This window comes from Callospermophilus lateralis, chromosome 13 (assembly GCF_048772815.1).
Source record: "Callospermophilus lateralis isolate mCalLat2 chromosome 13, mCalLat2.hap1, whole genome shotgun sequence".
Classification (NCBI taxonomy): Eukaryota; Metazoa; Chordata; class Mammalia; order Rodentia; family Sciuridae; genus Callospermophilus; species Callospermophilus lateralis.
Genome location: NC_135317.1, coordinates 54,292,627 through 54,313,616, shown reverse-complemented (window position 1 = coordinate 54,313,616; position 20,990 = coordinate 54,292,627). Strand labels below are relative to the sequence as shown.

Genomic DNA, 20,990 nt, shown 5'->3' with positions numbered 1-20,990 from the left:
ACTGTCACCTTTTTAGGGCTGTTGATACACAGCCCCTTCATGTAGGGTCAGAGTGTTTTGGCTCCAAGTTCTAACAGAGAATATCCGAGGAACAAGTTAGAAGCTGCCTTGTTCTTTATTTATTTTGTTTATTCCTAATAAACTATCAAAAGTTTAACTTTTCAAAAATTGCATTTTTGAAGTATATTTTTGATAATTGAAATGCAATTCACATATTGTAATATTCGCTATTTAGAGTATATGATTCAGGGCTGGAGTTGTGGCTCAGCAGTAGAGTACTCGCCTCGCACGTATGAGGCGCTGGGTTTGATCCGCAGCACTACATAAAAATAAATAAATAAAGGTATTGTGTCCAACTACAACTAAAAAATTTTTTTAAAAAGTAAAGTATATGATTCAGTGTCCTTTAAAAAAACTATTTACATAATTATCCAACATTTACCACTGTCCAATTCCAGAATATTTTTTATTACTCCAAAAGAAACCTCATACTTATCAGCACCCCATTCTTCCTCTCCCTCAGGCATTCACTAATCTACTTTCTGTCCCTATAGAGTTCATTATTCTGAACATTCTATATAAATGAGGTTGTATAGTATTGTGTTTCTGGCTTCTTTCACTTAGCAAATGGTTTTCAAGGTTCATCCACGTTGTACTGTGTTATTGATGCTTCGTTCCTTCTTATGACTACTATTGCATGACTGTAACACACATTGTGAATTATTAACTTAGCCGTTGATGGATTTTTGAGTTTTGTCTATTTTATTACTATGGTAAGGTGGCTATGAATATTCTCCTTTTGTAGCCTTGTTTTAGAAGTCACACAACATCATTTCTGTCATGTTTATTCCTTGAAGCAGTTGTAAGCCTGCATAGATTTCAAGACTAGAGACATAGACACCACCTTCCATTGTAGAAGAACATATGAGATGGAAAACATTGTTCTAAGCCATCTTTGGAAAATAAAATCTTCCTCAGATTGGATGATCAGGGAAAATAATGTTTGTTCAGAGATCTAAATGATAAGGAGGAGGCAGCCTTTGCAGAGATACAAAGGAATAGCTTACAGAGAGAACAGCTAGTATGGAAACCCTGAGGCAACAACAATTCAATTTTCCCCTCAAACACTAAGGTTAGTATGGCTAGGGCCAACTAGGGAGGTGTTAATCTTTGATGGGTTGGAAATTCTATTTATTGAACATCTACTATGAGCCACATTCTATATATTTGCATTACAACTATCACTTCGTTTGATATTTGGACTAACTTTTGTGATACAGAGGAAAACTTTTTTTTTTAAGGTGAGGAACAAGAGAATCCCTACCCCCTCCCACCCCCCTCCTCCCTCTCTCCCCCTCCTCCCCCCAACCCCCCTTCCCCCACCCCCCTGTTTTAAATGTAACCCGTATACAGCTGGGAGGTGGTATAGATATAATCAGATTCTAACTGGGTTTGACCAGAAAGACCACTTTTACTTTCTTAACTACATACATAATAGACCAAGAAAAACCACAATTTCAAGCCACTTACAGATATAATTTTTAAAATAGATGCTTTGTAAGATTTCAACAAGAAAGGCTAAAAGAAATTATGTAGTAGAAAATTAAGTTTACAGTGATGCTGGCATGATATATGATATTTAAATATCATATAAAGAAGATAGATGGATATGACAACTCATGCTGGTTTATTAAATTTACGTTTCAAAAATATTGAGGAATTAAATTTACATTTAAGAAATGTTGAGTTATGGGCTGGGGTTGTGGCTCAGTGGTAGAGTGTTTGCCTCACATGTGTGAGGCACTGGGTTCAATTCTCAGCACTGCATGCATATAAATGAATAAAATAAAGGTCCATCAACATCTTAAAAAAATGTTGAGTTATTGTAAATAGTGCTAACATTTATATAGTCAATTTTTAACTATTATTTTCTTGCTAAAAGTACTATTTTCTTTGTTACAAAGTCTGGAGTTTAAAATTCTCTATTTTTGTGGTTGAATTAGGTAAAATTTTAGAAACACTGTTCTTGTTTATTCAAATACAAGATCATATTTTCTAGAATAGGATTGTTTTTGTGAATGTCATGAAAAACAAATTATTTGTTTCTATGACACTCAATTACCCTTCCTATACATTGCCATGAATGATGATATCCCATATTTAGAATACCAAAATTAGTTGTGTCACAATTAGGGGAAATTATTTCTGAAGAAGATAAATGCATCTCATTTCAGAAGCAGATGATCTAGTAAGAAACAAAGATATTGTTTTCTATGCAAATGTCATCAACTGAAGAACAAAGCCAAGAATTTAATGCAAGAAGAGTCCAATTGTTCTAAATAGAAAGTTTACAATTCACAAGAAATTATCTAAGAAAACATTTCTGTATATGTTTTTCAAAATACAACAGAGGTCTGGTTTTTAAAAGTGGCTTATGTGATCATCAGTGGTTGATACATGTTGGTTTACACTTAAAATCTTGACACCTTACTTTGTAGAAGAGTGATCATTATAGTTAGTATTTGTGGAGGACAAATTTCAAAACTAATTTCTCATGTAATTTTAATTCTTATATTTTAAATATTTCATCATATACTACATTTTTGTTAAACCAGAATAATTTGGAATGTGTTTACATTCATTTGAAATATAAAATATTTATTCTGTTTTTTAGTATGAACCATTTATTTCACTAAAAAACACTCATTCACTCATTAAAAAATATTTATTGAATATATATTAGTGTTTCACATTATGTTAGGTGCCAGGAATGCAAATACTGTAAGAAAAGGTTTTATTCTCAAGTAGCTTCCTACCAGCCAAGGTGATAAGATATAGAAAATATCTTGCTGTACAAGAAAGTAACTGCTCTACTGGTGTTACAGTGGAGTGAAAAGGAGGAGAGAAAATGCTTAAGCCTGCTTGGAGGTCTGACAGTTTTAAAGGGGAAACAGGAAGAAAGGAGAGGAGGAGGATGGACATATAGGTAGGAATTGGAATGCAGAGGAGTTTAGATAATGGGCTAAGGGAAAGTCACTTATGAATTGTAGAGAAGGAGATAATGTGGTGGAATTCATGTGGTCAGTGTTAGGAAGGGATTGGCAAGAGCTGAAATGAGTCTTTTTCTCCTTGTTTTCAGATGATGTCTCTTACTTTTTTGAACCTTGAAATTTCTAGTATATACCATTATTAATCCTAGTTTTTTCTTGATAATAATATAAGTTGCATCCATGTTTCAGATTTGGTCCACATTCTTGACTATTTCTCTTGTGAATGACTCATGGTCAATATTTTCTCTTCTGTTCTTGTAGAATTGTGTACACACTATATAGAGATTTTACTGCAACCTCTATTTCACCTAGCATTACTATTCCTTTATTTACCTTTTAAATTGTCTTAATCTGGTAGAAATGGTTGATGTATACAGTTAGATGATGGCTATTTGAAAGATACTTCAAAAAGGTGTTAGAAATCAGTTCCAAGACAGTTTGTTAAATGTTTCATATGTCAGACTCACAGTAGGTTTGTAAATAAACTTAAATTTTAAATGAACTCAACTTCAACTTGCTTCTTGTGTCAAAGACCACTAAGAAAAATAAATCTTATGGTATAAATATGCTCTTTGTTGGAGAAAAGAGTATTTTTTTAAAAAATGTATTTGTTCTCTTAATCTCTTTCAATGAAGAGTGGGGCCTTATTATGCAATTATCTAACTTGAGAAGCATTATTTTTTGTTAAAGAAAAGGATTAGGAATTGTTTTGGTTATTGGTTTTTTAAAGAGGTTACAGAGATTTAGTCCTCAAAGGCATATAAACTGTACATTTAGTGTAAAGTATTTCTAAAAATGCATTTATATCTACAATTGTAGTTGAGAATGTTTTTATTATATCTTATGTTAGAAGGAAATAAAACTCATTCCATAACAGATTATGGATCATAAAATATCTTCAGGGATTTTTGGTTTTATAATCTATACTATGTTTTCACACCTAGAAATTATAAAAGAAATTAGAAATTATATATAAACTCTGTTAAATTTTATTATTTGATTTGGCTTCTATTGAATTCAAACCATTTTATGCAGTGCTAATTATTTAAAGTCTCAGTTTTGCTCTTGAGTTAGCAGTACCTGATCAACTTTCCAACTGTAAAACAGTTTGAAAATCAAATGTAGCTTACATGCAAGACCCAACAAAATTAAAAGTGTTAAGTACGTTTTGGCAGTTCACTTTTATTATGCCCAGTCCTCAAATGTACCAGCAGATAATCATCTGAATGTTAGTTATTTTTCACATGCTTATGTGATCACACAAAAAGTACATGCTAAAAAGAAGCAGATGGTGACAGATGGGGAAGGTTGAATAAGGTGGTTTTGGAAACCTAGAGAAATGCACTTCTGTAATCGGGTAAAAATAAAAATTATTTGATAATCAAGTTAGAACTAACAAAAGATTGCAAAAATGATTAGATTGTTGGGAAATACATGATATCTAGCTGTAGTTACTATTGAAAGGAAAGATATATAATTTATCTAAGTGCAAAACTATTTTTTCCAGTTACTGAAAATACAATTTTTGATACATTCTTTTTAGTTTTCAGAGCTCCATTTTTAGAAAGCATTCACATGCCTTTATTTTATTCCTTTTTCTTTTAAAACCTGTTTAATATCTCATACATAACATTGAAAATATCTGAAATATGTCAAACTATTTGGATACAAAGATTTACTTTATTGTGATAAATCAAAGCAAAATACAAATTAAATTTTGTATAAAAAAATTAGAATACACATTAATTTCTTGAGAAGTTAGTAAAAGCAGTAGTAAAGGCTAACATGGAGTAATGCAGGTAGAGGCAGGTAGTTACAACCTAATTTGATTGAAGTATGTTAAGTGGAATTTTATTTATTTATTTTAAATCTAACACAGAATAAATAGGAAAGGTGTCATTTTATGAACTCTTTCAGTAAGATCTTTAGGAAATCTTTACAGAAATGAATGAAGCTAAAGTTATCATAATTTTCATGTTTCATCTGCAGGTAAAAGTAGTAATACACAGTTGCATTTTGATTGTTCTTAGGTAATCTGTATTCCTACAGATTTTAAAATTAGCCTTAGAATTTGTATGCTTTTTGTGAAAAGAGTTATTTTACTAGCTTTTTCTAAGACACCTTACATTTTATTTAATTATTAATGATTTATTTAATATTGGACCTCCTAAAGTACTTTCGAAAACCTTCTTCCATTAGTTCTGAAAAGGTCTCATAATCAGTATTAAGTAGAAAATTAAATGTACTTAATTTTCTGTAAGAGTACAGCGATTAGTTCAAATAAGAGTTGTTTGCTTTATAGTTGGAATTCATATTTAAGAACTCAGTTATATGTGTCGGCTTAATATTTGAATATATTTAATTTTCTTCTTTGGTGCTATTTTGTACTGTTTCCGGGTAACATTAACAAAGTCTTCCCATTTCATCCTATAGTTGAATATTATTTAAATATGAACTAATGTGCAATTAATGCCTCTTGGTGTTTATATATAGTGGTTGTTACTTATTTAAAGGTCATTTCTTGTTGTAGCAGATTTTTCACATACACTTTACAATGTTTTATGATCTTTGGCTTTAACAGATTATTTGGTTAAAGCATAAAGTTTAAATTCTCTGAAGCATGAGAACATATACAAAACTAATGTGAACTGGGAACATTAATAATGACCTATATTATTTTATTATGTCTGTTTCTACTTGAGTTACAGTAGCCCAGTTTCTTGGAATCCCATAATGTCTATTGTCTCAGGATAAAAAGGAAGTATAGAATTCTATGTGAAGGTAAATGTTATTGTGATTTAATCACCATTATTGTATCCAACTTAGCTTTTCTCTTATTCAAGGATTTTTACTGTTTTATTCTGAGTTTGCTTTTGAAAGTGCTATGTTAAAGCATTTGTGTGCACATGCTAGGAATTGGCTGTAATACTTATAACATTCTAATTCATAGCAAATGGCATCAGGTGATGTCTCTTAAGAATTATTAGAGCATTTGAGAGAGAGTTATTAAATGTATGTTTATGAAGAAAAGATGGATAAACCATGGAATCCATTATTCTTATGAATTGAAATATATATACTTTCCTTGAAATTCCAATCAATTTTAAAATCTGAATTAGTCATGGTTTTTAGCAAATATTGATGTTAAGACTATATAAAGGTTTTTAAAAATGATAATGTATATGGATATATGTTTATTAGTCACTAGTTTTTAGCAAATACCTGTGATGGTAAGAATATATAAAGGGCTTTTATAAATGATAATATATATAGATCTGTTTATATATAAGACATACACCTATCAACTACCTGAGATTCTAAAGTTACCAGAAAAAAATAAAAATTTTTTTGAATTAGTGGTAAATTAGTTCATCCAAGTTCGCAGTTTACTTTCACAACATAGGTGTACAGACAGTTTGTTTAGATGTTTAATTTTTTCCCCCATCTGTTCTGTTGGGATTATTGATAGAGCAGTAAGCCAGTCCAGGGCATATATGGGCTCCTTATAATTGCTTGCCTTGGGTACATTTTGTGGCTTGGCAAGTAAGTGAAAGAAATATCCCTTCAACTCCCAGTAAATCATAATTGGTAGAATAATATTAGAATGAGCATGTTTTTTGAAAATGCCTGTTAGCCAAATAAGTATTTACATTGTGAACTTTAATTGATGCTCTCATTTTAAAATACATAGTTATTTAAAAATCTTTCTTTGAAATTATTGATTATTCAAGAACTTACTCATGGAATATTTTCCCCCTTTACCTAGTTGTTTTATAAATAGAAGTGTCCTCATCAAATATTACCAGAATATTTAAGATTAACTGATACTTTTTTGTGACCTGTTTGATTTTTAGGTTTATTATGTCTGAAAGTAAAGAGTTTCTGGCTCCTTCTAGGAAAAAAAAAAAAAAAAAGATGAAAACTAAGCCTTATTTTCTATAGTGTATGCTCTGTTGAATTTTGGTTTGAAATGACTTCTTATCCCCCTTTAACATTTATGTTTAAATTTTCATCCTTTATCTGGACATTTGTGTTAAATGTAGGTATAAAGTAGAGCTGTATCTAACTACAAAGGACAGTAGGGATAGAAGGATACATCAAATGTCCACATTCATACTTAAACTTTGAGTTCCATTTAAAAGTTAGTAATAAGGGCTGGGGATGTAACTCAGTGTTAAGAGTGCTTGCCTACCCTATGCAAGGCTCCATCCCCAGCAAAAAAAACACACACACACACACACACACACACACACACACATCAGTAATATTGATTTTATGGAAAAAAGAAATATTTTAGATTAATTAGTCAAGTTTTTACTGGATTATTTCTCTAGAACTAGGTTTTGATCAGTATCTATTTCAAAATTATATGATAAAATATGTTTACTGGAAATCAAATTTTATTGTAATTTTAAAAAGAGAAGTGTTTTGAGTTAAGGGAGAAAAAAAATCATCCAAAAGTAATATAAAAGAGGCTATTTGAATTTAGAATAATTAATTTGACTTTGAGATTTCCAGAGTATTTTATAGTATATTATGTTTTTAACCATTTAGATTGAAGGAGAGAAAAAGGATATAATATAAATAATGAAAACATGTTTTATATTATATATTCACATGCAGAATATTATAGTCACTCATTTCTTGTGTTTATCTTAGCTGTTTGGCAATAGGAGTTGAACAAAAATCTTTTTGATAGCAAAGTTTTTCAAGTAGAGGTGGATGATTGTGTTGTAAGGGTTTTTTCTCCTCAGCATTGCTTAAAGTTTGTATGTCAATAAGACAATGTATTATATCAATATTGTTCAGTACAAAGTGATAACGGCAAACAGTTCTAATTACAGCATCATATCTGCATATCAGTTAAAGCATCACTTAAAGTTCAAAAGTAAAACCACTACTTTTGAGAATTGGTTTTCATTTTACAAAGCTGAATAAAATTGATTTTATCAAACAGATATTTTTACAATGCAGTTTTAAATTTTCAGTTGCTTATTTCTCTTCAAAAATAAAAACCCTCTTTTTTTATGCACTCACTTTCCCTTCTGGCTGCAAACCAGGTATTTAAACAAAAATAAAGGATTGCCAGTTTTGCCAGCTGGGGATGAGAACCCGGCTGGTGAAATGTGGGTTCGGGAGGCAGTTAATCCAGCTTTTATGCTTTTTATGGTTTTATGAAAAAAGAGGTTAAAAACCACATTTGGCTCCTTTTCTTGTATGCCACTGTTTTGTTGGTGTTGTCGAAATGCAGTTAAAGATTACTTAGATTTTTTTTTTTTTTTCATTTTAAAATCCTGTATCAATTAGATAAAGGCCCACAAACAGTACAGTCTACTAGTTGCCCATGAGATAGATTCTTGAATCATTAAAAGTCACTGGTATTTTTAAGTAATATATATAGCTTTTCCTTTAAGAACATAAATAGAATTCCTTAGGTTATTTTTTATTTTCAGTTTATTCTCAAATTACTCATTTTAAACAAGTAGAAATATTTTTTGACTAATTATGAAATCTATAATTTGTTCTTTCAGAAAATATTTTCCTTAGTTTGTGATTTACAAAAGATTTCTGAAAAAAAAAAAATAGTGGGATTGTGTTTAAAACTTACAAAGCAATTCCAATTAGGCTTCCTAAGCCATGAAACAACATTGATAACAATGAATTAAAAATCTTTTCATGGTATTCCAAAAATGTTTACACAATTTTTTCTTAAAATTTTATCTTTCATCTTTATACTTAAAGTGCCTTTATACCAAGGTGCCTTTCATAGTTTTTATAGGTGACTATAACTGTCAAAAATATCCTCAGTGCTATTAAATTACTGCTAAATTTTAAACAAAAGTAAGTCATTTTCAGTAATGTATTAAATCAAGTCAAGAGAATTTGATATACAAGTACTACTTTGTTTTTATATATTTTTTCTCTTATCAGTTGTTAAGGTGGCTTTTTTTAATTAATGAAATTCATGTCTGTTGCTTTCTTAATCTGTTTTTTCCAAAGTTTGAGAGGATCAAATTAAAATAAGCTTGAAGATTATTCAAATGTAGTTATTTACAATAAAATATTGGAAGTTGTATATGGATGAGGAATATTCTGTTGAATGAAAAGCAAATCTGATAAAAAATGGTGAAAACAAATTTTACCTGAAGCAGATGGTAGGTTTTTGTGTCTGATTTGAATAGGTCGTTCTAACAAAATCAAAGGGATATTTTCATATTATTTCTTACATCTAATGCATTTTGGAAATCCAGTGTAAGGATATATATACCACCCAGGTATTAAGTTCATAATTTTTTGCTTTTACATTCAATTAATTAATTAAATATTTTCTGAGACACAGAGGAAACCCCAAGAATTTTCACATTTATTTTAATGGTTGCCATGGTCTGTGTTCCCCATGTTATATTGTGCTTGTTTACTCCTAATTTTCACTGCTTGATTTCTATTACTAAATTCTTTTTCTTTTTAACTTAGTTCTTAAAGCAAGAATGGAACACTTTGTTGTCTAGAATCAGCATAGCCTAACTTCAAGTTGTTACTTAAAGTCCATGTTAATGAATTCAGAATGAAAAATTAAGTAGACCTAAAGGAAAATATGCAAAAATGCTAGCTTGTGTTTTCATTTGATCCTTAAAATATATTTACTTACTGATATTTTTTATGACCTGTCCCCTTTTTAAAATACTGACCATTTTATGTATGTGTGTGTATATATGTACACACATATATATACATATATGAAATATTTCACAAACTTGGTATAATTTATACTTTTGATTTATGCTTCATCATTTTGAGGTCAAGAACTCAGAATACACCTACCTAGGCTTGGAAAGTTCAAATGCATTTTTATGTAAGACTCTTATGTTTTAATGAATAATGCTTTGAAAGTTAATGTATAGTAATTAATCATTTCACTGATTTCACTTTTAGGTATTAGAAGATAATGACTACGGCCGAGCAGTAGATTGGTGGGGCCTAGGGGTTGTCATGTATGAAATGATGTGTGGGAGGTTACCTTTCTACAACCAGGATCATGAGAAACTCTTTGAACTAATACTAATGGAAGACATTAAGTTTCCTCGAACTCTCTCTTCAGATGCAAAATCATTGCTTTCAGGGCTCTTGATAAAGGATCCAAATAAACGGTAAGCCTCAAATAATGCTCTGTGAGTTACTGATGAATATAGTTAGAGATTATGATATGGAAATTAATTCAAATAAAACTGACTCCAAGAAGCAATGTATTTGCTGTAGACATTTTCCCACTGAGATACTGACTTATTTTTAACTGCATAATACAGAAAACTCAAAAAATTTTCATCAATTCTTTTCTGACTTGGAATTTTATGCAGGTTTCTCAAATACAGATCTTGAGATTTCCATTATCCATATTATGAGTGAACAATCTTTTAATTTCCCTGTTGCTTGATCTTGTGGGAATAGGATGATCCCTTTTCTTCTCCCAGGCCTTTATATTTCTGATTATTTACATTATAGGAAAAAAAAAAGAGACCTGTTTTTATTCTTTCCTCCCACCCCCAACCTACATAAACATATCTTATTGTTATTTCAAAATATTTTTTCCATGTATGGGTGAAAGGATTGATGACACTTAAAACAAAAAAAAAGAAAAACTTACTGTATTTCTGTTTTTGTAGCTATAGCTATGACATCAAGAGTTCTATAGTACTTGCTGCTTTGCTCAATGAGTCACAATATTGCTTATTCACATATATATGTTCATTAATGCATTTTATAAATCTTGTGAAATGACTACTAATTGTTTAATGTCTCTTAATATGTGTGTTTATATGTGTATACGTATCAGTAGCTCTCCAAAAGTCTATTAAACTTAAGTATCTAGAGGATAGATGATTTCATATGTTGTTGGATTGATCCATAAACACCTCACATAATATTTTTGTTCCAGCATTTTGTTTAAGATCAATGGTGAACATATATTTATTGTCAGACTGGGTTAATGAGTGAAAAAATAAATGAATCCTAAGATTTGGGCTTTGTCTACTTTAGAAATGGTTTCCATTACATGCTCCAGATTTTAAATTTATAAGGAGAGAGAGAGAGTGTGTGTGTGTGTGAGTTTTTTTTTTTAGTTGTCAGTGGACCTTTATTTTATTTATTTATATATGGTGCTGAGGATCCAACCCAGTGCCTCACACATGACCCTAGGCAAGCACTCTACCACTGAGCCACAACCCCAGCCTAGGAATGTGGTTTTAACTTCAGCAGAAATAAGCAAACATTTTTGTTGTTGTTTTCTTTTGTGAGGATCATTCAAAAGCTTTGTTTGATAATCTTAAGAATTGAGGTAACTTGTATTTATAGTCATTTTGTTTTCTTTTTCAGGGTATTTTCACATCTTTGCTCTACCTTGTTTTTATAGTACCTTAAGGGAGATACTATTTACATTTCTATTTGAGTAGAAAACAAAGGTACAGGAGAGGGTTAAGTGATTTACCCAGGGTCTCATGGGAAATTCATGCAGAATATGAGTAAATAATGAATAAGTAATCTTTAAGCAGAGCTATGACTCCCATTTTATATCTTTGGTTTGGGAATCTAAATAATATTTGGTTTGGTCTTAAGAAAATTAACAATTTATCCCTTGTTTTTCCGAGTCCTATAGGCTCTTTGGCCACCCTTTCCCTTGTTGCCCTTTCTATAATTGACTTCTAGAACAAAATTGTACTTGTGGTTTTCGTGTCTATATCTCACTTATTTGTCTATGTCAGCCCACCCCTACTCCATGAGAAGTATATAGTAGGTACTTAAGAACTGCTGAATAAATGTGAGGTACATTTCTAGAGTGTTAACGGTCTAATATGTAGTTTCACTACCCAGAGGTTGTTAGTGTTCTCAAGAGAAGATATAATATTATGAATTACCTGGTATTGTCTTCAATGCCCTCTACTATTGCATTAAAGTATTGGAAACACAAAGGAGAAAAAGATAAACAAGTCTCTCCTCTGGAATCTGTAGAAAGATAAGGGCCACAAAACATAATAACAAAATTTATTCAGGCCAAACCATGTACAAATTGCTATTGTAATTGTTAGCTCTGTTGCCGGGATTAGTGAATTTGTGCTGGCTTATGGAGGAATTGGAGTTTGCAGAGGAATTGAAGCAGAGAAATTTGCAGAGGAATTGAAGCAGAGAAATTTACACGTAAAGTAACTCAGCTAGAATTGCAAATCAACATGGCATTTGAGAAGTTCAGTGACTTGAGTAAAGAACTTGGGTAACATTGGGAGATGAAGCTGACAAGTTTTGATTATAAGAAGAAAATATTTCATCTTCAGAAAGGAATGAGAACCCATGAGGGTTTTTCAAGTAAGAGATAGCATCATTGGATTTGGGTTATAAAAAGGTAATTCTGGCAGCTTTGGGATGGATGGATTAGAAAAGTGAGGGACAGGAAGGTACAGCAGCTAAGAATCCTTCTGAAATTTTGTCTAGGTAGAAGATAGAATCCTTTCTGAAGTAGTGCTAAGAGTTTTGTGGATGATTAATAGAAACTGCTGGAGACCCTGGATTTGATATCCAGTACATCCCCTTCCAAAAAAAAGGGCAATTGAAATGGTGAAGAGGTAGACATTGGGTAGATCCCAGGGATGCCCTGGTAGTTTCTAGCTAGGGTGACTAGTTTAGAGTGTGTGTGATCCAGCAGACAGGGAGCCCAAGCAAAGGAAGAGGTTTGTTGGGGGTGGATATTGGTATTAATTTGGGGTACACCAAGCCTGGGGGTTTTATATGTATTTTATTTTTAGAAAATATAGATGAAAATGTCAAGCAAGGAACTGAAAATAATACAAACAGCTTAAAAGAAACACAGTAACTGAGTATATGGATTATGGAGCCATGAACATCTAGGAAGTAGCTGAAGGCAGGAAAATAGTGGAGAGGGCCTGGATAGAATCCTGGGAAATGCTAAACTTTACAAGCAGAAAAAAGAAAAAGCCAATGAAGAACCCTGAAAAGTCTTTGGAAACATATTCAAAGATATTATCATAACATACCTATTTATTTTTCCTATTTAGCTACTTTAAATACTGCCTGATTTTTTTTTTCCTGGTATTCTTTACTAACCTGCCACCAGTTCAATCAAAAAGTCAATATCATTTTGCTTTTGTTTCTTATTTTCCATTACCTTGGGATCATTCTTTTGGTCTTCCTTTGTCATCCTATGGAGAGTTTATAGAAGAAGCATGATGTCATGTTGAATTCATTATACTAAAAAAATAGGAATTCTTTGATGTTCCTAATAATGAAGAATTCATAGGACCTAAGGATTTAACATTCTAATATTGGAGTTCAGTATACTTGGGCATAAGATAACTCATATCAAAGCATATCTTGAAGTTGTTAAATTTTGTATCAGAAAGCAATTGACATTGCCATTTTACAGTTTTACACTTTGAGGAAATTTATGTTAAAGAATCTCAGCTTCTAAAATGACAGTCTTATGATTGTAATCTTAAACTTTCCTTAGTATTCATGGCCATATATAATTTATATATATTTGATAACTCTGCTGGCTGTGTCCAGAGCCAAATTGTTGCTGAAGAACTGAGGTTTTAACCTGAACATGAATTACAGAAGTTGGATTAAAACCTAACAAAATTATTATGATTCTCCAGTCCAACTCCCATCTCATCTGTCATCTCAGGTTCACTTCTGATGCAAACAGTATTATAAACTATAAAGAAGTAAATAAGCTACAACCAATATAAAAGAATACAATGGAATTCTGATTTTTTTTTTTTCATGCAGACTACTGTGATACACTCAGTTCTTTTCAGAAACATGTATCTGCTTTTCTGGTTTCCTATCCAGAAAGTTAGAAGGCCTTTTGGATCATCCAGTACTGATCTCTGCCTTCCAAGGAGCTTTGTGTCTCCGGAGGGTACTGTCATACACAACTTGAAGTAGAATGAAATAGAATTAGGGCAGGAACCAAAATGCTAAGCATTAACTAAATACAGAATGGCTAGGCTGAAGGTTCATAATAATGTGAACATCATTATTCTGAGATGATCCAATCTTACAGTCCTGTCACTGGGGAATGACTTATTAGAATACCTGTATAGATCTGGGAGTAGGAGGTGCAGCTGGTAGGAACTTATCACCAAAGATACTCAGATATCAGCTAATTGTTTTATTTTCTATTCTGATAGTGTGTCAGAGAGGATTCAGTTATCTGAGTCTTATACCTCATAACCAGAATTTGTTAGATTTATATTATTATTTGATTTCTATGACCTGTTTGGGTTTTTCCCACATAGTTATGTGTGGGATTGCTAAGTACCAGCTCACAAGAACCAATTGTTAAAATTATCAGAAATTGTTTGAGCTGAATGTTGAATGCAACCATTCTTTAAAATTAACATAAATTTGCAAAATTTAATCAAGAATAGCAAAAACAAAAAGTAATAAGTAGTCAAATTATCACTCCTTAATAATTTTGTTACATTTTACTCTTCTTTGTTTTTGAGGTTAGGTAACATACGGAAATAATGTATAATGATTTGCTACTACAGTAACTTAAAATTGGCCATGATGGGAATATTAATACCACCAAAACTGGCCAATACTTTTAAGTCAGGGTTTGATTTGTTTTGATTATTTAGACCTTAAAAATGATGGAAAAATGTTAACAGTGCAGATTAAATTTAAAAGCATGTAGTGTCTGTATCTGTTACACTTCAGATAGCACATAAATAAATATTTTTCTACTGTTTCAAAACTATTAACAAATCATTCAGCAAAAAGTCGTTCACATAACCAACAAGTTTGACAACTAAAGTTCAATGTCTTTGTAATATTACCTTCATCTTTGATTTTAACATATAAATAGTAATATCAACCAATATTTGTATTAGCACTAATCAAAAATTATCCATAGTTGGCTTTTGGAGTTTGGGAGTTCAGCAAAAATTTAAAAAAAAAAAATTATGAGAATCTTTTTTTTTTTTTTGGTGGGGGTGGATACCAGAGATGAACACAGGGACACTTAACCACTGAGCCACATCATCAGCCCTTTTTATTTTTGTTTTTGTTTTTATTTTGAGACAGGGTCTCACTGAGTTGCTTAGGGCCTTGCTAAGTTGCTGAGACTGGCTTTGAACTAGTGATCGTCCTGCCTTAGCCTCCCAAAATGCTGGGATTACTGGTGTACACCACCATGTCCAGTTTATGAGAATCTTGGGACTAATTTACAATAAAACATTATGTATTTTATTATTCTTTATAAATTTTGTGCTTCTTTTACTTTGGATCATGTTTATGATACACTTATTTTTGTATGTATAATTTCCCCAAAGACTTGATTAAAATTTCAGTACCTGTTCTGTCTTATTTTCTCCCTCCTTTCCCTTCCTCTCTCTCACTTTTCTCTTTTTTTCTTAGTGACTCATGTTGAGTAAGCCAAAAAACACCTGAATTTCATATTGTATCAGATATTATTTAAATAAGAATGCCTTCAGTAAAGGGGGGTATGTTTTATAATTTTTAGTTCATATTGCAAGTTTCATAGTAGATTACATTGTAATGTTATTTTGTGGATTTATAATAAAGTTTCTGTGGAATTCCTTTGAGATATGAAAATAGCCCATGAATTTCTGTCTATAGCATTGTTACACCAATAATTTTCAAACCAGTTAATAATTTCAGAATTTTTATTAGCAAGGATACATTTTTACTTAAGTCATTCAAAAGGAACTTGGTTAGAGAATTGACAGTGATGATTTATTGTGCCAGGTGCTACCTATGTTATTTCTAATATAAAAAACCCCCAGGAAGGTTTTTTATCCCCACTTTACAGGTGGGAAAATGAGGTTCAGCATTTTTTCATTGCTGCACATCACAGAACTCCCAGAAGTGGTTACCTCTTTCAGGTCGGTCCCCAGAGCCTCTGCTCTTTTCCATTACCATAATGCTCTAAAGCTGGTTTTAATAGCATGTTAGAAAAATTAGATTTTATAGTGAAAGCTTTTTAATTTTATGGCTGTTTATTCCAAGAACTGTTTATCACCAAAAAAATTGCATTTTCACAAAAAATTTTTGATACAACTGGCTTATGTAAATGTTTTATATTCATTTAATTAAAATTTCTGTTCTATAGCCTTGGTGGAGGACCAGATGATGCAAAAGAAATTATGAGACACAGCTTCTTTTCTGGAGTAAACTGGCAAGATGTGTATGATAAAAAGGTAGGATATCTTCCTGGCATAGTGTATTTATACTTTGACTACTCTATTAAAATGAATTTTATAGCATAAAAACTTAAGCAAATAAAATCCAATGATGTAATGGTATTTTCCCTTTTACTCTAACATTTAAGTGATTATTGAACTTCTTATAACTTTAAAATTTACTGTTATATTTTTAATTTTAAATCAAATACTTCCAATTCATTTATATAAATCTTTTCTTCAAAAGAAATATAGTTATAATATTTAATGTTTAACAAAGTAGGCCGGGCATGGTGGTGCATGCCTGTAATCCCAGCAATTTCAGAGGCTGATGTAGGAGGTTCTCAAGTTCAAGGTCAGCCTCAGCAACTTAGGAGGACCCTAAACAATTTAGTTAGAACCTGTCTCAAAATAATAAATAAAAATAAAAGGGCTGGGGATGTGGCTCAGTAGTTGACCATCCCTGGTTAAATCCCCAGTACTCTCCCCCGCCAATAAAATTTACAAATAATAATTATTATCTTATTTGGAACTATTTCTATTGTTTGAAACAATTTTATTGCCCACAATTATGTACCTTTATTATTATTGTAATCTGCTTATTGCATTTTTTTTAATGTTGCAACTTTTACTGTATTTCAGGAATAGAAAAATCATTGTATCTGTTCTATTTTTTTATTTTTTACTACTTCATCAACTGTTACTATAGACATTGATTTTGATATTTGTTTTTAAATGTTTTTATAAAATTTTTATATGAAATTTTTATGTAATTCATTAATTTATGTTGAATTTTTAATATATTTTGTTAGTCAATCTACCCATTTCAGTTTATTCCAGCTTTCCTTATTTTCCTCTGAAACATTTACCAATCAACATTTATGTAGGTTTGATTTATGCAGAGCATTCTTCTCTGTTAACCCCTGAAATAAAGATGGAATGAGAAATGAACTATGAGGAAATAATAGAATATTTCAAATCTGGAATTCATGTTGTTGGTAAGAGGGAGTGTGGTGATTTTTCTACCCGTTTTTTTGTAACTATAAATTTAAATAATTGCACCATATTAAACTCCTTCTGCTCAAAACTTCAACTCAACCAAACTCAACGTATTTTGAGTTTGTCATGTATAAAACACTGTGTCAAATATTGGTTCCTTCACACCATTCCTAAATGTCCTAAATGTTTATGACTCTCATATGGATAATTTATGTCTACTTTAGATCACTGATGATGAGCCTATGAGTTATATGCATATGTAGGAAGACTTCTATGAGCTATATACTGTTTTTATCAGCACACTACAAAAGAACCTGGAAAGATCAAGATCTTACTGTGTCTCCCAGAAATAATACATAGTCAGAAGTTTTCTTTGGCACACAAAGTGACTATAAGATACAACTAAATATCATTCATTCAGTATACCCTGTCCAAGGAGGACTCATTAAAAAAAGAAAGAAAACAATTTTTTTAAGAGACAGTGATTATAGCACCAGTGTGGCATTGCTAAATTAAAGAAGGGACAAAATGTGAACCTATTGAGGACACTAAGTTATGCTGCAATGATTTCCTTATCAGTGTTCAGCTCTTCATGTTAAATGCAATTTAGCCTCAACTGGAGAATGCTTTGAGAACCAGATAGGGCAAGAAGCAAGGCTTGCCTTATCTGTGCCCTACTGGGATAGGCCATGCCCAGAGTGAAAGTAGTATTAAGATTAGGATAACCAGGCTTTGGGAATAGAATTAGAGGCGCCAACAAGATGGTCAGGGAAAAGGAGATTTCAAAACAAGTTTAGACGATATATAGAGAGAAATTAAATTGTTTTAATTGTTAAAGATACATGACACTTAATTTGAGCAAAATTAAAGTATCTTGCACAAAAAAAAACACAACCGCAAAAAGATCAGAGTTTCCATGAACAGATTAGTTACCTTCTAACAGGCTTACTCATGTGCTTGTTCAATGAGGCAATTTAAGTTTACTCATATACTCTAGACCTGCAAAATTATACCATCACCCTCATATTTAATTAAAGGAACCATTCTAACACTATTAGCTATTTCATTAATTCACTTAAAACTTTAGTGCTTGGGGAGCATTATAAATTATGAAATTATTTATAAACTTGAATATTTACATGGGGCCCTTATATCTTTGAAATGTATAACTTATTTAATAAGTGGTCAATTCATCTCCAAGATGAGAGGTATGTTTACTAATTTTTATTAATAAGCTTTGAGAGATTTATTATTTTTACATAGCTCTATTATTACATGATTTACTGGCTATTTTTTGAAATATTACAGCAAATCTAGAGATGAAGAAACCTACAGTTCCTGGTATCTTTAAGGGAAAACTAAATCTCTGAGCAAAGAAGGAAGTCAATTAACCTTAATTATAATTGATGGTCTATAATTTGAAAGAGTACAGTACTGAAGTCAGAAGAGCTGGTCCCAATCTTAGGTTTGCTTCTCATTTCCTTTGTGGAAATAGACAAGTTCATCGTATAGAGTAACACATAAGATGCAGATTACTTCAGTACCTTAAAAGCTTTATAAGATTCTCTGGTGGTGTATTTAGTGTTCAGTTTGTCGATCTGCTAGGATTTTATGTGAGATGGTATTGAATTTCACATATTGGGGAGAAATGTCATTTTAACAGTGATTTTCAGATCCAGGAACCCAGTGTATCACTCCATTTATTACATGATCATTAATTTCTTTCAGTAATAGTTTATAATTTTATGCTTAGATTTTATACATTTTTGGTAAGATATATATTCTTAAGTATTTAATGTCTTCTGATGGAAGCAGAATTTTAAAATTTCATTTCGCTTTGTTTGCTACCAATATATAGAAAATAGAATTGATTTTTTTATGTTGACTTTGTATTCTGTAAGCTTGTAAAAGTTGCTTTTGAGAGCTAAGATGTGTTTATCTTGAAATAATGGTTCTTACTTACATCATCATCATAATACAAATTATTATAGTATAAATTATAATATTATTGTAATATTTCTGTTTACTAATTTTATTACTGACTTCAACATTTTATGTTATTTCTTAATATTTAAAATTCATATCAAATTTATTAGCTCTGGGTTTAACCTCCAGCACTGCATTAAAAAAAAAAAAATCATCTCAAAAACATTCTGACAAAACCAGAAGATACAGTTCTTCTTGAATAGAAGTATTATATAAATAAGTTATAATTGAGCTCTTTATTCATGAAAAAATAGTATCAAAACAGCAGAATACAACAGTCACTAATATGGCATTATGTAAACATTGTGAATGTATAACTGATATGATTCTGCAATTTGTATTTGGGGTAAAAATGGAAAAGCATAAAAAAAAAAAAACTTGCAGAGAATCAATTTTGAATGGTCTTTGTTGTTGATCTTTGAAAAAGCCTTTTTTCAAGACTTAAATATGTTTAATTAGTTTTTCAAAGAGTCTTAATCTAATGGAGGCATCATTATTCTTATTTTTTTTTCATTTCCCCAGTGATTTGTCCTGATTTAATAGGGGCCAAAGCCAACCAACATGTTGCCAAATTCCAGGAGTTGCCATACCATTACCTTAAATTGGGTAATGCAATGGTACAGATGGAAGCTTTCATTTATTATTTGGTCACTTCTTTAATTTTAGAAAAGTGGGGGTATATGCATGTGTAAGGGGAACTGGGGTGTATGTGTTAGATTTGGAATTAAAAAAAGATTGTAAAAGTTTCCTCCTTTTCTATTTTTTGGAATAACTTGAGGAATATTGGTATAAGTTCTTTGAAGGTCTTGTAGAACTCGGTTGAGAATCCATCTATTCCTGAGCTTTTTCTTTGTTGGTAGGCTTTTGATGGCATATTCAATTTCATTGCTTGAAATTGATCTGTTTAAATTTTGTATGTCCTCCTGATTGAATTTTGACACGTTATATGTCTCCAAAAATTTGTTGATGTCTTAATGATTTTCTATTTTATTGGAGTATAAATTTTCAAAGTAGTTTCTGATTATCATCTGTATTTCAATGGTGTCCGTAATGATATTTTCTTTTTCATTGTGAATTATAGTAATTTGAGATTCTTTCTCTTTTTCTTCATTAGCCTGGCTAAGGGTCTGTCAGTTTTATTTATTTATTTTTTTAAAGAAATAACCTTTTTTTTTGAATTGTTAAAGATTGTATACTCCTACATTATATGTCTTAAGTCCTTAAAAGAAAAGATGAATTAAAATTTGTCTCCCTCCCTCTCCACACCAGTAAAACACTGAGTTAACTTTTTAAAAGTTGAATTTAAATATTACTGTTTTTGAAGTAGAAGTTTTTTTTTTCTTGAAGAAGAGTTGGTACAAATTATAAATAAGTAATTCAAATGGAGCTTACTTAAAATAATCACTTCTTGGTTATAGTAGCTTTTGTTGAAGATCATTTATGATTCTCTACATACATAATCAAATCATTTGTAAATAATTACAGTTTTTACTTCATTTCTAATCTGGATGCATTTTATCTTCTTTTGCCTTATTGTATTGATTAGACCTTCCTCTATAGTATTGAATAGAAATCATGTGTCAAACAAAGTCCTGACTTTGTTTCTGATCTTAGGGAGAACATCTTTTATGGTTAAATATAATGTTTATGAGCACATCTAGCAGCCAGATAGCCAGAGGTCGATTTCTTTTCTTTCTTTTCTTTTTGTGTGTGTGTTTGTGTGTGTATGTGTGTATGTGGT

General features: G+C 31.0%; 1 protein-coding gene across 5 annotated transcripts in view; it reads left to right on the top strand.

Moving 5' to 3' along the window:
* The window catches only part of Akt3 (AKT serine/threonine kinase 3), a 282,729-nt gene that overhangs the window by 232,734 nt on the left and 29,005 nt on the right, over positions 1 to 20,990 (top strand). For all 5 annotated transcript variants that reach the window (XM_076832053.1, XM_076832051.1, XM_076832056.1 and 2 more), the window contains 2 exons: positions 9,984 to 10,198; positions 16,195 to 16,282. In XM_076832053.1, coding sequence (XP_076688168.1) covers positions 9,984 to 10,198; positions 16,195 to 16,282 — 303 coding nt within the window. The remainder of the gene's footprint in view (positions 1 to 9,983; positions 10,199 to 16,194; positions 16,283 to 20,990) is intronic.